The 18,733-nt window shown below is 46.3% G+C and overlaps 1 protein-coding gene across 15 annotated transcripts in view; it reads left to right on the top strand.

Moving 5' to 3' along the window:
- GRIA3 (glutamate ionotropic receptor AMPA type subunit 3) overlaps positions 1–18,733 on the top strand; it is a 218,557-nt gene that overhangs the window by 194,177 nt on the left and 5,647 nt on the right. For 11 of the 15 annotated variants that reach the window (XM_063416499.1, XM_063416494.1, XM_063416495.1 and 8 more), the window contains one exon: positions 5,436–5,683. The exons of 1 other annotated variant lie outside the window; for it this stretch is intronic. In XM_063416499.1, the coding sequence (XP_063272569.1) occupies positions 5,436–5,683 (248 nt within the window). Of the gene's footprint in view, positions 1–5,435; positions 5,684–6,241; positions 6,357–18,733 lie in introns of all 15 variants that reach the window. 3 more of the 15 variants (XR_010082745.1, XM_063416493.1, XM_063416498.1) reach the window with 1 other exon arrangement.

The following is an 18,733-nucleotide window of genomic DNA, read 5'->3' on the forward strand; positions in this document are numbered from 1 at the left end:
CTAAAAGCTGTGACATTGATCTATTAGACTCCACCCTGTGACCTTCAGTAAATGACATCTCTGCTTTCATGTCCTCGCTGGGGAAAGGGGACTAATGGTGCCCTCTGGCCTTCATGAGACCTACTTTTACCTTCTCAGTAAACGGCTTGGAAATCTCAGGCAGAGGGACCTTACTAATAATATTTATCGTGTTCTTCTGTAGTATCATCATTAGGCTGACCTCCATGTGCTCCAGGGCTAAGACTGGGCTGAGGCCTCCCACCAGTGTCCCTCACTCCCCCCAGAGGCAGCAGTGCCAGGGATGACTCAACATCAGGCGTGGAAAGGCATCAAATAAAGCCAGATCTGAGCAGCAAACACAGTGGTGCCACTCCATTGCGATTTGCCGTGTTAGAAGTTCAGTCCAGCAGCTAAAGCCAGTGGAGCTCAGTGGGGCCCGAGCCGGGCAGCAGCAGTGGTACCAAGGCAGTCTCTTGGCAGTTTTTTCATTCCTGTTTAGTAGCTTGCTTTTAAGTGGTTCATAAGCTCCTGGACTCATTAGCTGCTGCAGAAGAGCTAATTGCACAGGTGGAGGAAAAGCAACGAGTGATGATAATGAAGTACAGTTCACACTTAACTGCCCGAGTTCCTCCCAGTGAGGTGTGGGTGTGCACAAAGCAAGGTGTGCACCTGTGTAAAGGCAGCGTGCATTACTCACATTAAATACCTGCACTGATTTTAGTGTGGACCTTTGTGCTTTGTATCAGCACCTCTGTCTGACTTGAGGACTGTAGATCTCCCTTGTTAAGGAGCTATAATGTGGTCATAGGGCCCGCGCAGCAGAGGGGAGTGGTAAATCTGCTGCTTCAGGACCCTTACTGATGTCTCTGCCTACCTTTGTGTGTGTGCTGCAGTCAGGATGCTTCACATGCTTTTTTATTTGCTACACTTTGTTTATCACTCTTAGCTTTGAAGGCAGAGGTAAAAAAAACCCCACCAGTATAATCTGAAATTTTTTAAGAATAAAACGGAGAATATATAACTGGATTTTTAAAATAGAATTTATTTGGGCAAATTTGGCTCATGACTGGATGATCAACAACCCTCACTTATAGGAGAACAATTTGAGCTTGACTGCTGGGAAGTTACTTCCTAGTGCCTGTCTTAAGATGTTAAGGACCATTTTAGTCATTTTAAATAAAATATCTCAACGAGTTGCACAAGGAGACATTTTGAAGAAGACTACGGGTTGTGGAGGAGGTGGTAGAGAGGGATAAACATTCTAAAATAGGTAAAGGACATCCCTGTAACAGACTTTAACTACAAAGGAGAAATGTTGCCTCCTTCAACACAACAGCTTCACCCCTACTCAGTAGCGGGGGAGGTGACACAATGTCACTTTTAGCAGAAGTGTGAGACAGATGTCTGCGGAGGGGGAAGGGAATTCAGTCAACTGGGAGAAGGCTTCATATTTTAGAGCTAAATGTAACCAATGTCAAGGAATTGTCCAAGGTGTGCTGGGGTTTGCTGGATATCTCTGGGTGATCCGGAATGTGCAAAAGCGAAGTCAAGGCACCAGGTCTAGCTCAGCTGGAGCTGTGTTTGTGAGTGCTGGGTTTTTTTGGTTGTTGGATGGATTGAAGAATCCTCTCAACTGCAGCTGAGGGGCAAACTTGCCTCCTTCGATGCGTGTGTCACTCCCCAGCCCTGACTGGCCGTGCCTGCAGGTGCTGCCACACACTCGGCTGATTTTTCATTTCGCTGCTGGAGCCAACCACACATCAAAACCAAGAGAATTAGAATGAAAGACAATGTTAAAATTGTGGACTGATGGAATTGGCATCTTCTCTTCAAGTGAATGCATTGCTACCCAGAAGCAACGTGTATTTAGGTGCCAATTAGTAGCGGGCCAAGTGCAGTGAGCCTTGGCACGAGAGCTGCTGGCTCTGCTGGCACAGGGAGCTGCTGCACCCTTGGCTGTGGTGTTTGTGGCTCTTCTGCATTAACATATCCAAATAAAGAAAAAAAAGCCAGCATTATTGACAAAGCAAAGGCCAGTTCTATTTATATCTGCAGTAAGTCTGTGATAATGAAAAAACACTTTAAAGTGTCTCAGAGCCTAGATGAAACACTGGAACTGTTGCTTTTAAGAAAAAAAATTATAATAATATCCCCTTGAAATCCCGAGGAAATGTGTGTGGCGGACTTCTGGAGAGCAATATCAAAGAAATAAGGAGTTGCAGAGCATAGGAAGCTACTGCAGCTATGGGCTTTGAATTGGCTTAAATCTTTGCTTTTAAGGTTTTTTTCCTAAGTATCTCTTTTAAAGTAACACTTTATTGAACAGGGAAATGTTTTACTGCCACTGAACTCTAGCAACAGTGCAGATCCATCAGACCTTGCCTTATTTTGGAGTGTAAATCCTTTCTCTGTGTTTGCTTCTGCTGTCTGTCCCCTCTTATGGGTGTCAGACTCCTAGGGGGGCTGGGAGAGGCAGTGTGAATGTCTGCAGAGGGGGACAGATGGGTGAGAGTGTTCTTTCAAGAGTGGTATTCTTATTTAGTTAATTTGGTAATAACAGGACATTATGAAAATCCCACTTGGGAGAAGAAGAGGTGGGCAATGACCATATAGAAATGGGAACTGATTTTTGACTACACCATCCAGAAGAGTTAAATGAAGGTAACAGACTATAAAGCTTAGGCCATTTGTTGAAGTTGAAAAGAGATCAGGTTTTCAGTTTTAGAATTTGGTTTTCTGAAGCATGAATGATGATATTCACCCTTTGCCCTTGGAGCAGGGAACATGCTTTGTTTGGACCATGTGCAGCCCTGAGCATGCTGTTGGCACTCAGCAGATCTCTGTCATTATTAACAATGCACAGATGTACTGGCCATTGCTTTCAGGTAGTCAGGCCAGGTGGAAAGGATATGAAAGAATTTATTACAGACAGGTATTCACATGTGAGTTAAAAGATGGAAAGGAGAAGAAATTCTGGTTTATGTGGGTAATTAGAGGCTCACTCTGCAGAGGAAAACAAGCAAAAGCGTGTGTAGTGCATGCACAATTTGGAAGGTGCACAACTTCAGCTTGCTGAGAGCTATAAAGACTAAAGATGATTTTCTACCTTCCTTTTGTCCCTTGGATGCCTATTTGCAAACACAAATGGCCAGGGGTGTTTGTGTTATTTATGTTAAAAGAAGATGAAGGTTGTATAGAAGGGAACCTTGAGACTCCGGCGCGCCAGGATTGCCCCTGCCCCTGGAATGTCTGTGCTGGCCAGCCAGGCCGTCCTGTGCTCCTTTTCTCCCAGGAGAGCTGCACAGCAAGGGCTGGCAGGCTGTCCTCATTCCTGGGACACTGCCTGCACTGCCACCTGCACAGGTGCACAGCTGTCACGCTGCTGTGCTGCCCCCAGGGCACGGGGGTGGTGGCAGTCACTGAGAGTGACAGTCGCCACCTCCTGGCACTTCTGGTATCCCCGGAATCCCCGCAGCCCCTCTGGCAGGTGCCTGGGAGCCATGCAGTGCCCTGGGCAGCTCCTGGCAGGGCAGGAGTTGAGGGAATGCCCACGTACATTAAGAGGGTTTCTGGAAAAGGAGCACCAGTCAGTGTGCTCGGATAGGGCACCTCCAGCAGGCAGTGACAGAGTGGCTGTCAGGGTGTGCTGGCTGCCAGCCCAAGGGTGCCTGGCCCTGAGCCCCAGTGAGATTCCCCCTAGGGCAGCATCCGTGGTCCTGCACTCAGCTGAGGCTCAGCGCTCCCTGCCAGGCAGTCTCTGCCGCACTCCCCCTCAGCTCCAGAGCCACCATCCTCATCTCAGGCTATCCAGGATTTGCTGTTGAAGGGGAAGGAAAATCCAGATTCCTTCTTTCAGCTGCGTAAGGACCATTCCAGGCCCCAGTTATGTCCCTCTTTGTCCTGGTGCTGGGCAAACAAAATTGCACAGCCCCTCTTTAGTCAGGAGATGCTCTGCCTTGTTTTTACACCCACCACCCAGCCAGCCTCTCTTGTAACTGGGCCATATTGTTGTCTCTCTGATTTCCTGTTGTCAGACGGGCTGATTTTAATTGGTTTACATTTTCATTTGTTTTTCACTTCATCAGGAAGGATAAAATGAAATCCTGCCCTCTGTGCTCCTCTCTATCCACCGTAGCAACACCAGCTGAGCATGTTAATCTGAGGAGCAGTGCAGGCAGGGCTTACTCCCCGGGAAGGAAGTGTTTGGAGGCTGGTTGTTAAGCATTACATTATTCAAAATGCATTAAATTGTCCTGAATGAGGAGGAAACGTGTCTCAATCATCAAGCTGATGGACATTAGCAGTCTTCCACCACGAGTTCACTAAATTTGAACTAGATTTAGCTACTGGCTGCTTCATTCCTATTCTGCAAGAAAAGCTGTGGACAGGGAACTGGCAAGGAATAGAAGGCATAAATTCGAGGTACTCACAACTTGGACTGAAAGTCTTATATAAATCCTTAGGATTTCTAGACTTTGGAGAAATGCAGTTGGCATTACTGCCTTCTGTTGACCAAGCAGAAAAGTTTAACTGGTAGTCCAGGATACAAATTCTTGACAGTCTGGAGGTGGCTTGGAGATCTGAGGGTGGCTTAAATGTTACTGGTGGGGAAGAGCGAGGAGGGGAAGTAACACATTTCTCAACATTTCCAGGTTTACAAAACTTGCATGCTGAGCTAGAGGCTGTTAGGGTTTGCTCAGTCTCAAAACAGGGAAATCAGGAAAAAACAGAGATGGGTGACAGGCAGTTAACCAGCGATTTTTTCAGCTTATTGCTAATATTTGTGTTTGCTGTCTTTTAGGAAAATGAGATACCAAATTTGAATATTTGACTATTGATTCATAAAAGCTTTTGTAATTACTATTTATATTCCTTGTTCAAAAATCTCTTTTGGCAGCCACTAGAATGTCATGGTCTCCTGTGTCATAGACCTGCCATCGCCACTCTGAAAAACACTCCTACCTTGCTGAAAACTTGTAGTAAGCAAAAGCCAGCCCTTCCTAGCTGCAGTTAGTGAAAAAAGCACAGTGCTGAGGATTTGTATGAGGAGAAGAGGCTCCTTTTGCATCTGTTGGCCATGAAGGATGAGCTGGGATTTCCCATCCTCTCCCTGGCTGGGTGCAGAGCAGATAAACCCAGCACAGGACGGGAGCCAAGGCTGGGATGGCCACGCAGTATTGCTCATTCCAAGACTGCCAGTTACTCAGCAATCAGTAGAATAAATGTCTGAGGTATGCTTCTCCCTCCCCAAGCATTCTGTCATTTGGTCTTTGTTCAGGGGCAGTGTATCTCTCTCTCTCTCTGAGCTACCATGATTTTTTTATCTGTTAGCCATAATCAGTTACAGGGCGTCCTTATCCCTCTAAGCCAGCTAAGCCCAATGAGCTCAGTCGTGCCAACATGACTCTTCATTTCGCTCCTTTCATCCCTCCCAGAGGTCAAAGATAGCTGTGTATGAGAAGATGTGGTCGTACATGAAGTCGGCGGAGCCCTCGGTGTTCACCAAGACGACGGCGGACGGGGTGGCGCGGGTGCGCAAGTCCAAGGGGAAGTTTGCCTTCCTGCTGGAGTCCACCATGAACGAGTACATCGAGCAGCGCAAGCCCTGCGACACCATGAAAGTGGGAGGCAACCTGGATTCCAAGGGCTATGGTGTAGCAACCCCCAAAGGCTCAGCATTAAGGTGGGTGGAATAATATAACAATATCCATGTTGTTATAGTATTCCACCTACCCTGATGTATTGTGTTGTCATTTTCTTTCTTGTGGATTTTGAGGTAACTTAAAAGTTTAAAATCTTCAGTATTCCATGGAGTTAAATAAGACGGTAAATTATGGTTTCATTTATTTAATGCATCCATTTTTTTGTGTTCTCTTCGTGTTGTCCTCTCTGATTGTTTGTTGCTGTTTTAATTTTACAGTTCAATGGCTTTTTCAATTTAAATGGTAAAAGCCAAGTTAACCTGCCATACGTGACGAATGTTAACTGCATGATGTGGTGTTCTTGTTACTTTTTTTCTCAAAGACGATTTCCCCATCCCGCACACTTCAGTTTTGAGCAAATGTTATCCTCCATGCCACCTTCCAATATTTAACCCTGTATTTGCTGTACAGACATTTTGATAGCTCCACGTTCTGTGAAATTTTAGCCAATTTGTCCTCTTGTGCTCCTTTTTTTATACGTTACGATTTCCTAAGCATTTGTGCATTTTTTCTTACAAGTTATGTTTTATCGTTTCAAGAAATGCTGTTAACCTGGCAGTATTAAAACTGAATGAGCAAGGCCTCTTGGACAAATTGAAAAACAAATGGTGGTACGACAAAGGAGAGTGCGGCAGCGGGGGAGGTGACTCCAAGGTCAGCCTCAATGTCACCACAATCGGGTACCTTAGCAAAGAGTAATCGGCAAGGCTGTTATTTTGCTTCTCGAGAAAAAAAAGTCAAAAAGAAAGCAGATGAAAATTATTTCACTAATTGTGGTGGGAAAAAAAGCTATTTTCTTGCTCAGTAGCTCTTTCAAAGAAACAGTCAAAGAAATGATTATTTAATATCATCAGCGGGTTTGTTCAAGCTTGGAAACCTTATTTAACTAACAGATAGAAAGTCTAGTGTTGGTGGGACCTATGCAGAGTAAATCAGTGAGGTAACTGTACAAGGAACCAATGATCCCTCTGGTCACCATCTCAGTTCCTGAGGGCAAGGGTTTAGGAGGCTTTTTTTTGCCAGGACCAGCTGTGCCAGCACAGACCTGGAGGTGAAAGAGCTCCTGTGTCCTTTGCCCTTTTGGGGAGGTTTTGGAACTTTTGCTTGGAGTATTCAAATGTCACCTTTTGTCCAGCACTGACCAGTCTTCTGCACACTCCTGTGCCAGGAGCCCTGTATCTGTGTTTGACATGCCTTTGATGCAGATACAGACTCAAACCTGGCTCCAGTGGCAGCAGTGGCAGCCTCACCACTGCCTTCTGCTGAGCTGAGGCTTCCCCCAGCCTTCCAGGCAGCCTGTACTGTACCTTCACAAAGTTGCTTCAATGAGCTCATGTATTCCAAATGTTAGAAAACTAGTGTGCTTTCCTCTTGCCAACTTTGCCCTGTAGGACTGGCAGTTTCTGCAGTCTGTAACCCAGTGAGGATAAGCTATAGCTGATGTTGGCTGGGTGCTGTTGGTCACCTTGGGTGTGAGAATTACCAAGAAAATTAATTTAAATTACATCGTTATACTGAAAAGTATGGAAATTCATTTTTATAGTGACACTCTCCTACCTCTAGTAAAACCAGATCTTTAGAGAGCAGTAACTCCTAATATCTCCAATAAAAATGCCTCAGATTTGGTCCAAAATCAATAATAACAGTAAACTGCAGTTTCGGACAATTACTGCAAATTACTGCTGCAATCTATTAATAAGAGTTGCATACAATTGGCTGCATAGGAAATTGCTCAGCTTGTCATGTCTGCTGCTAGCAAAAGCCACTGTGTAATATTAAAGGATGGAAAAACTCTTGAATTTGGATTGATTCAGTAGCTGGAGGTCTGCAGTGCTCAGCAGGAGCCTGGAGATGAGCACAAGCTTTTTTATGCTTTTTAGCTCTGCTGCTCATCCTCCACAGAACATTTTTGTGTGTCATATTTGCCAGTGTATTAAATGTTTAATATCCTCCTGGGATCCAGCACCTCGTTGTCAAATGCTGCCTCCCTGAAAGAAAACTTCTTATACAAACCAGCTTCAGTGAACTTCATTGCTGCAAGTTCATTGAATTAAACCCAGCCAATAACACTTAGAGCCCTAAGGAAACTAAAGAGGGCTTTTTAAATGGTCATAATCAGGGCAGGGCCATCCTTCTGTTTTTGCTTGTGTTGGAAGATGTTTTACAAAGAACGATGGTGCCCATTTGGCAGGTCCCTGGCGTGGTCAGGCAATGTTGAGGGAGTGAGTCTGGGGTGCTGTGGTAACATGAGTTGGTACCCAGAGAAGAGGGAAGGGGAGCAAACACAAAAATACATGTTTTGCTGGTTTGTGATGTCTGTCTGCAGTTTGTTGTAACACGCTGTGGTGAAGGACTTGTTTGAGCTACAGTCATCAGCTCTTGGGGCACAGCTCAGCTGGCAGAAGTCCCCAGAGAGAAGAACATGGGATGTAGAAGAGCTCCCACAGAAGACTGAGCTAAGAGAGGCAGGGAAGGGGTTAGTGGCTGTTTCTAGAGGTGTGGTAAATCAAGCTTTTTTTGTTACGAAGTGGCGTTTCCTTTGAGGTAGTTCTGTAGGCCGAGCACTGCAGGCTGCAGTGCTGCAGCAGACAGGCAGTGCCTCCCCAGCCCCTTTTCCTGGGGAAGGATGAGCCCTGGTGCCCTGTGCACGGCACCTCCAGGAGCCTCGCTGGCCTCTCTCTCCTCACTGTCCTCCCACCAGAAGCTGCCCTCATCATCTCATGCCATCTCTCCTGTTAATTGTTTATATGAACACGGCTTCATTTGTAGAGCGTTCAGAGGAGTCGCTTCGGAACTGTTGTTTTTTCCCTTTTCCGTGGCAGGAGGTGGCGGCGGGGTCCGGGCGGCCGCTGCCGGCCGGGGCAGCCTCTCTAGCGGCTGAGCTGACGGGCCCCCCTCAGCTCCGCCAGTAGAGACCCGCCTTGGGAAACGCTGCCCGAGCCTGCAATCGGCCACCTCCCCTCCTGACAGCGGCCCCCGTTAGCTGTGAGTCGTGTCAGACTGGTGGGGCCCTTTCTCAAGCTGAGTTCTTCAGACTCTGGTGCTTTAGGTGGAGCTGGAGAGGTAAGTGTGCCTGTTCGCCGGTGCAGTGCCCGCGGCTGCAGGGCCCGGGCTCTCGGGAGCTGTGCCGGCGCCTGGAGAGGAACGGCTCTGACTCTGAGTTCGTCCCTTCTTGCCGTGTCTTCATCGCCTCTGGAAAATCAAACTGTGGCTTCCATTTTCACAAGGATTTTGAGTCTTGCAGCGGGAAAAAGAAACGGTATTCAATTGGCTTTCTGCAGGTTTTGATTCTGTTGGTTTACACAGAGTGCGAGGTTAGGCCTGTGGGCATTCTGTGCTCCTGGGGTTCACTGGTAATTCAAGACTGAAGCGATTGTGCCGTTTTCATCAGTTTGTTTTAAAGGCCTCAGCTGACGCGTGCCTTGTTTCCAGCACGGCCGGTCCGTGCCAGAGCTGGTGTGGAGCAGAGGGTGCAGTGTGCTCTCAGTGCCTCAGCTGTTGGTGCTGCCCTGGCAAAGGGCATTGCCCCTTCTCGGTGGTGCTCCTTATTTAACAAGTCTGAAGGGGAATGTGCTCCACCCATACATCATTTTTCTGAGATGCATGTCAATACACGTGGGCTGACTTGGCTGATGCAGACGTTCTGGTGCATGCATCAAAACTTGTTCTCTTAGCCCTCCTAAATGAATGTTTCATGAATTTAGTTTCATGGCAAAATTATCTTCTCTTCAAATGCTCTTGTACATGCAAGTCATGAGAGAGTACAGAATAGCAGTTGTTAAAAAAACATATTCCAGGAAATTATGTTGCAGTGCATTACAAGTTTGGAAACTAATTATTTTCTTTATTATACAATCCTATAATCTTGGAGCTGAGTGATAGCTGAATAGGGATTTAACAAGAATTAGACAAAAGGGGATGCAGACAGCGGTCACAGGCTGAGTGACTTAAGTGAAACTAATTATTCAGTTGCATAGGAACAATTTTCTGCTCAGATAAATTCCTGTAGTTCTGCTGTTGATAAATTTCTTGTATTCTTACACCTTCATGGCAGCATTTATTGACAACCAACATGAAGAATGTTTGAATGCAGCTTCCCACCAACTTCACATGCCAAGATTCTTTGCTGATTATTTGACTTAATTTCTTTAATATATTCTTTTTTAGGCTGATACCTCTTTTGGAGTACATCAGAGAAATGGCATGCAATGTAATATTATTTCATTTTCTAATTGCTTCTTTTTAATCACAGAATTGCTTTTTCAGTGTGCTAGTTGAGTTCTGCCCTCAGAGCTGTGTTCCGCACAATATCCCATTCCCAAGACCTTCGAAGCTGTGAGTGTGGCCATTAGCAGATGGGATCTGTTCCCCCATGTCTGTGTGCTGTTTTGCCTTGATACATTTTCAGCACAGCCGTTAGCATTTGCGGCATAATTTTTTTAAGTGGCGTATTTTTAGAAGAAATCTGTTATGCTTTATTTTAGCTGATACCTGATGCCTAAAGAGCACCATTCCCAAACACGTTGTGCATAAAAGAGAACATTTGGGAAAACGGCTATCTTAAAAAGATGCAGCACGATTTATTTGAGCAATTTGTTTGAAATTATGTTCATCAGCATGAATTTCCTTGTCATCCATTCTATAGGCTGCGTTATGAGCTGGAAAAAGATAAAATGGCTGATCAGAGCCAGTGACAGTAACACAGAGCTAATTCATGCTCAGAGCTGGGAAAGTAATATGAAGTAACTGTATTGTGCAAATTAGTGACAGAGCAAAATGATGCATTAAAAGGAAGACACCAGAATATTGGTTTAATTGACAGCTATTACTTTATAGCGTATTAGGAAATAATACCGTGTATGTTTTGTGCCGGTGATGAAGTCTTAATGCTCTAGGAGTTCACTGGAGCATCTCAGAGCACTGCCAGGAAGGGCATAGAGCCTGCTCTGGTTTGTGGAAACGACAGTGCTGTTGTGCAGATTGTTGAGGGTATTTTCCTGGAGATGGAACTGGGAGAAGCAGCATGATAATTTGGGAAGAGTAGGTTGCCTACACTGGGAAGGAGTTGGTGAAGTCAGAACTGGTGGTGTCCAAGAATTTGGAACTGTTTAGTTTTGCCAGTATAACCTTTATCATCATGGAGACTGCCTTTGCTGCCAAAGACAACTCAAGGCCCGAGTGTGCAAGGAGACTTGTTTGTGCAGCATTAATTGTGGCAGACCTGGGGCTCAGACGCCCTGTCCTGCCTTTATGGCAGCAAGAAATCTTAAAGACTTGTTAATTGTGCACTCCTTTTGGTAATACCTGTGGTACTTAACAGTTAATTTCCATAGATTGCTTACATTAGTCATTTATCCTGCACTGTAAGTATCAATGTGGGAAAAGTCAAGGCAGAAGGCTCTGTACTGGAAAAGGAAAAAAGGAAAACCAGCAGCTGGAAGTGGAGCTCCCAGCAGCAGGAGCAGGGCTCTTCCTTTGAACATCTCCCTGGGGGTCTGGCCTTGGTTGTTTCTCTTTAATAGTAACTGCTGTCATTTAACATACAAAGGGAGAAGTAAATGCCTTTCTTGTTCTTCAGAGTGACTCTGATGTTTCAGCATTGTGCTCACGTGGACGCAGGCACTGGTGCTGCTCTGTGGATCTCCCGTGGGCTGCATGCCTCTAGGTTTTGTACACACTAGCTGTTCTTTGAATGTCTTGTGTAGCCTTTGGACTAAGCAGCTCTACCTGCAGCCTGCTGAGGAGCCAAGAGCAGGAGTCACAGAAGAAGCCATTTCAAGAGGAAAATATAGATGTGGGGAAAAATGGATGTGCCTAGAGACAAGAGAAAGAGAAGGTGAGGGGATAGCCAGCATGCAAGGTAAGTTGAGTCTCTTGCTCGTACCCATGCAGGTTAGAAAGGACCCAGGCAATGGCAGGAAAGGTCCATGCTGCTCTTTCAGATGAAGGTTTGAGTGTGATGTTGGGCACCCGCCCTCCTTTGCTCTTCCTTCCCCCCTCAGCACATCCGTACCCCAAATGTTGGGCACTGCTGTGAATGAGCTACAGTGACTTGTGATGGCTTGTATTTCCTCACCCAGTCAGCGTGCATTATTGCATTAGCACTTGGCACTTCTCTTAAATTAGGAGCCTGTTAGTACAGAGTTTAATTTGTTTGAGCTACATTTGTGAAACACGTAAATATTCTTTCATAGAGACAGCTGCTGCTGCCAAACACAGGCTGCAAACTGCAGAGAGGAGAGGATCTTGCAGCCTCAGCTGGTAACACATCTGGCTCTGCAGACTTGTGCAGAGTGTCTGTAGATGATGCAATGACATCATGTGCTCATTCAAACAGCCACATTTAAAATGTATACCTGTGACAAAGGAAAAACACTTAGATTGCACAAGGATAGACTGGAGGCTCCAACCTGTGGTGGCAGGCTACTCCTCCCCAGTAATGCAGACTATAACAAAGTTCTGTTCTGGAGAACTCTTGCAGCTGTTGGGTGCTCAGCAGGGACTAAACCCATCCCCTGGCAGCCAGGGAGCTGCAGCCCCATCACCATCACAGCTCCTCACCATCACTCAGGGCCCTGGGCCCTTGGGCAGAGCAAACTGCTGCTGGCTCTGCTGTTGAGGAAAAACAATATCCTCTGCCAGGGGATTTATGGCTCTGCTTCCCAGCACTACCCCAGCCAGCAACATGCAGCATATATCTTAGGTGGCTGTGGGATATATAGGGCTTGAGGTGCTGAGTTTTAATTTTTAATTTTGCAAGCTCTTTGTCTTTCCAAACTAGATGGCTTTTACTTTTATCCCTTCCCTCTGCCCATCCATAAAGCATTTCAATCCCTCACATGTTAAATATTGGAGATGGGCAACTGCTGGTAACACAGGGCAGGGAAAAAGTGATGTGAGTCTGAAATGGTAGCAAAGAGCAACCAAGGACTCACTACTTAAAAAAGAAATGTCTGGTGCTTTTTGCATTTTTAAATCGAATATTAAATATTCAGTGTGGAATACCAAAGATCACTTTTTGAGACAGAAGGTAGGAAATAGTGAGTGACAAGATGGAACAGGGATTGACCATATGGGTTTATGCCTGTATTTTCAGGGCTCTTCACTCCTGCTTGAGATACAAGGCAACTGTAGTCTTTAAACAAACATAGTGGGTTTGGATAACAAGCCCATTTCCAAACAAAGTTTTCCCCATCCCTCACGTGGGTGTGTCACAGAACATGAAGTCGTGGCACAGAGACATTGCAAACTGGTAAATTGCAACAGACAGATGGATGATCTGATCTGAGCAAGAGCAGAGCCCTTGGACAATACATTAGGTTTTGTATCTATTCAGAAGTTATTTCGGTTACAAGATCTGACAAAAAGTCCATGCAATAGTTACAGATCAGGCTGGGATTTATACAGCTTGGGGGAATAAGGTGCCTTATTTGATTTAGAGGGGTCTTTAACCTCAAGCGATGCTGTCTAGGGAGTAGTGCTGGATTTGGTGTCTGTTCCTGGACTGTGTCTGTCTTTATATCTTAATGATACCAAGATGGTTGTTAGTGAGATTTTTTATGGTATCCTGTCAAATTAAGCAGAGAGCCTGGGCTTGATTTCTGCCATTGTCAGTCCCTGCACAGCCGTGTGCCTGAGCTGGCTCAGGGGTGCAGCAGTGGCCACTTCCCTTGTGGCCCACTCAGCTCCAGTCAGCAGGACTGGAGGCCCCGTTGAGCACCACCTCCCCTCGTGCTGCCAGCAGGGCAGGGAGGGCTGCTGGTCCTGTGCGAGCTGTGGCAGGGATGGGTTTCTGTGCTCGGCTGATGCAGCGCCAGGCAGTGCTGCTGCTGTTCAGGGTCACTGGCGTAGCTCAGCTGGTCACAGCAGGGGTCATGCAGTGTGACACAGCCAGAGCCTGCGCTTGTCTTTGGCACTGTGATTTTGCCTTGTCCAGTACACCAAAGGGCCGGTAGCACGGTACAGGGAAACACAAACAGCTTTGTTCTAAGTGTGCATCCCAAGGGCCTGCATTTCCACAGCATTTCTCCAACCAGAGGAATTTGTTGTCTGCTACTGTTGTACTTCTGGGAAAAATGAACAAGGGCCTGTTGGTGACCATGCAGGATTGTGCATTGTGGCAGCTGCAGTGTTAAATACACAGGGAGGTCTGTTAGCAAAGGACAGTTCTCCTGGTCACCACATTTGCTGTATGTTTGGAGCCAGCACCCTTCTGCTTTTGTGAGAAGGATTCCCACTGCCACTGGCCTTAAATTTCTTAACTTCACATCTGAATGAACTCTGTGTTGCTGGGTGAGATGGCCACGTCCCTCCACGGTGCTGCTGCAGACATGGATGGGGACAAGGATGTCCTGGCCTGTCCTGTGGAGCTCTCCGGTGCAGGGGCACTCATGAGCAGTGAGGCTGCAGTGCTTGGAGTTCCTGCCCGCTGTTTGACATCTCCTGAGCCAGCCAGGCGTCCCTCCCTGGATGAAGTGCTGACCAGCTCTGCTGCAGCTTGTGCTTTGCTATCCTGAGCTGCAGCCCCAGGCACACACTGAAGAAAGGATGGTTTCAAGACCAGAGAGGAGCTCTCAATGCTGAATGTTATTCTGGTCTTCCTTCAAGTTAATGGGTGATTTCTTTACCCTCTACCCCCAGAAAAGCTGTTTGGACTCTCAAGATGCCGCAAGCAACACCGTTGTGAAAATGTTACACTGTACACCAGATACTCTACAGAAAATCAGGAACCCGCTGGTGGTGGGGGAAGGAACACCAGCTGTAAAACCCAGGTAGTGAGAGGTGCCAGGGCAGCCCATGGGAGATTAAGTGCAGCCCATGCACTGCCCTCTCCATCCTGTGCCACCCTGAGGAAGCCCTTAAGTTGGTGCTTTGAAGAGCCTTGCTTGTTACACCTTTGCTTTGCAGCTTGCTTTGCTGAAGGGTTGCATCTGAAAATTCTAAATGAATTCTGAGCAATGGTTCATCTGTTTTGAAAGGAACAGTGTGCTGTCTGCCGAGTTCATTCACTCTCCTTGGCAGTGATTTGGTTTGGGTATAACATTTATATTACATCCATTAGAGCATGGAATGGGATGTGAATTATCCAAAGCTGTTCCAATCATCACTTAAATCTTTATAGATTGCAAGTAATAAACATAACTACAGTGTTGCTGAGACTTCATGCCACTCAAATACCAGTTAGACAGAGCTGAAAAAAGTCTGCAGATTATTGGGTGAGATGTTCAAGTCCTAAAGTGACTTCTGTTCCCAGTTCTCACCTCTAGTGGTCACTGACCCCTTGTATCGCCTGCTGCGACTTGTGAGGAGCAACCCAAACGCTGGCTGCAAAGGCACTGGCATCTTCCCTGGAAAATGGCCCTTTCTGGCAAGATCGCAGTGTGCTTTTCATAAATCAACTGCGCTCTTCCAAGAAACTGCTCAGACTCTTCACTGCAGTCCAAGTTCCTTCAGGAAGGGGTCCTGTTTTCAGCACTAGGCACAAACACCATGGCCAGTAACTGCAACCCAGCTGCCAAAAGGAGCAGCCAGGACAGCTTTTGCAGTCGTATGTGGGACTGCAGCCTGCTGGGCATGTCTTACATGGTAGAGGTTAGTGATGGCAGTAGGTGGAACATCTGGTTTGGGGATATCTTCTTTAAATAGGTGCAGGTTAAATCCTGACCTAAAAGGCCATTAATCACACCACTAAAAACCTGTTATGATTTGTAATTTGAGAGGGTCAGAAGTTCTACCTTCCCATTTTTAGGACTAATAAAGATCTGCTTCTTCAATGATTAATTTACTTGTCTTCTGCTTCAAGCTTATTCTGGCCAGAAAGAATGGAAAGAAATATTACAACACCGCCAGTTTTCTCAGTGCAGGTAAAATTTGCTGCAACTAACCTGCAACTGGGGCTTTGGTAAAAGGAGGCAAGACAAGAAATCCCTCAGACAGGTAAGGCTGTCTCAGAAGAGGAGAGAGCGGATCGTTGTGTTCCCTCTTTTCCATATTAATTGCATGGCTGGAATATGAGTAATAATGAGATACAAATGTAATAAATGCTCTGTAAAGAGCATATAGCAGCTCTTTTTTCTGAGAAGGAGCATCTGCATGGTGAACATACTCAGCCTGGAAACAATGCCATGTTTTGTACAGGATCAACCTGCTTGACAATGTGCTGTAGCACTTCTTGAATTTGAAGAAGAGATGGCCACAGTTTTCAAATTGAACCTGCAGCTTAGGAGACTCAGCTCAGGTGTGAGATTTTAATGAGTTTGGTTTTCAAAAATCAGTTCACTCCATGAGTATCATCCTGTTGTCTGGGGCCACGAGCAGCAAAGGGTGCAAAGGGCTTCTGGGTCTGGTTGTGCAGCAGGGAGAGCTGAAGTGCAGCAGGGAGGAGGCCCCAGGGCCACACAGCAAAAGGAAAAGGAGGTTCCCTTTGGGATGGTGTCATATTAAATCTGGAAAAAGCCTGGCATAGCTTGTTTTCTAGCAGTAGCTGATGGCTGAAGAGGGGCAGATTATGCAGCCAGCACCTGAACAGAGTCTTCTAACAGCATGGCAGAGAAATACAGTTGAAACAGCAGTAAACCCCACTTCTGTCAAGGTATAAAATCATGTTTGTGGCAGTCTCTGCAAAAGCCTATAAAACAAGTGGGCACTGATCTTACAGTCGTGCCTCTCTTAAACAAAACAGCCATAGCAGATGGCTTAATTCCCCTCTAAGGGCAGTACTAGGCTCCTGGTATCGTTTCTCTAAACTGAAGTCTTCCAGTCATTTGTAGAAAAAAATCTTAGCAGGGTTTGGCAGAGCTACCCAAGAGAACCAACCTCACAGGTTTAAGCCTGGGTGATTCAGATATATTGGATGAAAAGCAAAAGCAAGGAAACAACAAAATCCTTCAGTTATGGGAAGGAAGAAAAACACTGCAAGTTTCTGGACAAGAATACCACCCTGTGAAATCCAAAATGCTGACATCCCGATCCAAATGGCCTCATCTCATTTTCTTGGCATACAGAGCACAAGAAGAGGACACAAGCTCCCAAACCTCTGAACATTTTACTTTTATCAAAGCCACCAAACTAACAGAGAGCTCTGGAAGCCATCCAGAGGAGATGAAAAAGAATCCCATCATAAATTAAAGCATGGAAAAACAGTGGAAGCCACCTGGGAAAGGTCCGAGGACTTAATGGGATATCCCATGCGGCCCAACAACAGCAACATAATTAAAAAAAAAAACCGGAAAGCACAAAACTGTCCAAGAAAACTACAAGGAACTGGAAGTCTTTGAGACGGAGCCCCAGAAAATGAGGAAATGGTCCTCTGAGCTGGACAGCAAGAGAAGTAGGTGGCTGGTGATACAGCCTTCCCATGGGACCCAGGCAAGTCATTTAGTGTTCCATTCCTCTGCCTCTAAGGCAATTCTTAAAATACCCCTCAGTCAAGCAGTGCCAGGGCAAGCTATGAAAAATCACCTTCTTAGAACCAGCAGCCATCACTCCTAGAAGAGCCCTGCAATTCCCTCTACAACAACCAACAGAAGACTTTGGAGTTGGTGGCCCTGGACTGGCTGGCACAGGCAGTGCTGCCACTGCCCAGGGGACTCCCTGGGCCCGGCTGGGTGTGAGCTGAGGGGTGACACACAGGATTTGTGTTCCGTGGGCACTGCTGAGCACTGAGTGAAAAATGCCAGCATCCAGACGTGGCTCTCTGCACTTCCATCAGGATCTCAGCCAAAGCCATGACTGACTCTGGCTGTTAAATTGAACCAGACAGCTACTCAGAGATGAGCAATGGGAAAATGTACCAACAGCCAGGCTCACTTTCCAATGCCTCTACTTATCGTGGGAATTTGGGGTTTGAGGAGTCCATCCCGCACCAGCTGATACTGCATTGCTGAAGTGCTGCACCAGGGACTGCCGAGGCCTCACACCTGCTCTCACCATAAGATATCTCAAATCCTGCTGCAAAGGAAGCAGCTCATGCATTAGAAGGTTTTGGGAATTTCCTGGAAGCAGGCAGAATTGTTGCTTAGGACTTTGATGAAACAAGCTGTATTTTGTGCTTCACAAATGGGTGCCTTTTCTTGCACACTGAGAGGGTGTCCTCACTAGGTACAAGATACTCATCCCAGTACCCTGCCCAGGGAAGTAGCTGAGCCAAGGGAGGCTGGGAACTTGCTCAGGCAAATCTTCAGGTCATGTGTGTGTGCTGGGGGGACAGGACAGGCCAAGGCAGGGAGGGACAGGCACCAGCTACTCCTTCATGTCTGACTTGCCCCCCTGATCCCTCTGTACACGACCTGACCCTCCAGTACCAGCCACCTGCTCAGGCCCTGTGCCAGGCAGGATGGGGACAGCCCCAGCGGCAGAGCATGCTGGCAGGGTGACAGCTCCTCCAGCAAAGCCTGGGCAGGTCTGAGGCAAGGAGTGACTCCTTGGCACCTGTCTGCCCATCGCACTCAGCTCCTCCTGCTAGGACACAAGGATGGACCAAATCACCTCTGTCCTACCCAGTGTGGTACCTCACCTGGCAAACAGGGCTGTGACTAATGATAATGAAAACCCCAGTTTAGGCAAATTCCCATCTGTTTAGTTAAGATAATTTTAGTTTACTACTTTTTTTTTTTTCTTGGCAGTTGTGTGTGCGCAATTAGCTGCAATCTTGGCTTAAAAAAAATAAGGCACCCTAATTAGCATATTAAGCCTTCTCATTTCCCAATACTGTATAATGTTGTGAAAGCTAATCTATAATGTATTGGCTGTTATGCAAATTCTCAGTACTCCATATGGGGTTTACAAAGGCATGCAAATTAAAAATAGTGTTCGGAATAGGACTGGGGGAAGGGGAAAATTTGCACAATAACATATGCAGGTAAGAGGAGAGGTGTTTATAACCTTCTTATTGTTTGTGTATTCTCAGCTGCACAATGCTTTTCAAACCTGAGAGATGTATTGCATAAAATCTCTCCAAATTGGGTAGTTTTTAAATGAAATTTAAAATGAGAGTACTGTTCTCTGAGCAATAATTCATGCCAGTCTCTGCT

The sequence above is a fragment of the Prinia subflava genome, chromosome 20, assembly GCF_021018805.1.
Source record: "Prinia subflava isolate CZ2003 ecotype Zambia chromosome 20, Cam_Psub_1.2, whole genome shotgun sequence".
Lineage (NCBI taxonomy): Eukaryota > Metazoa > Chordata > Aves > Passeriformes > Cisticolidae > Prinia > Prinia subflava.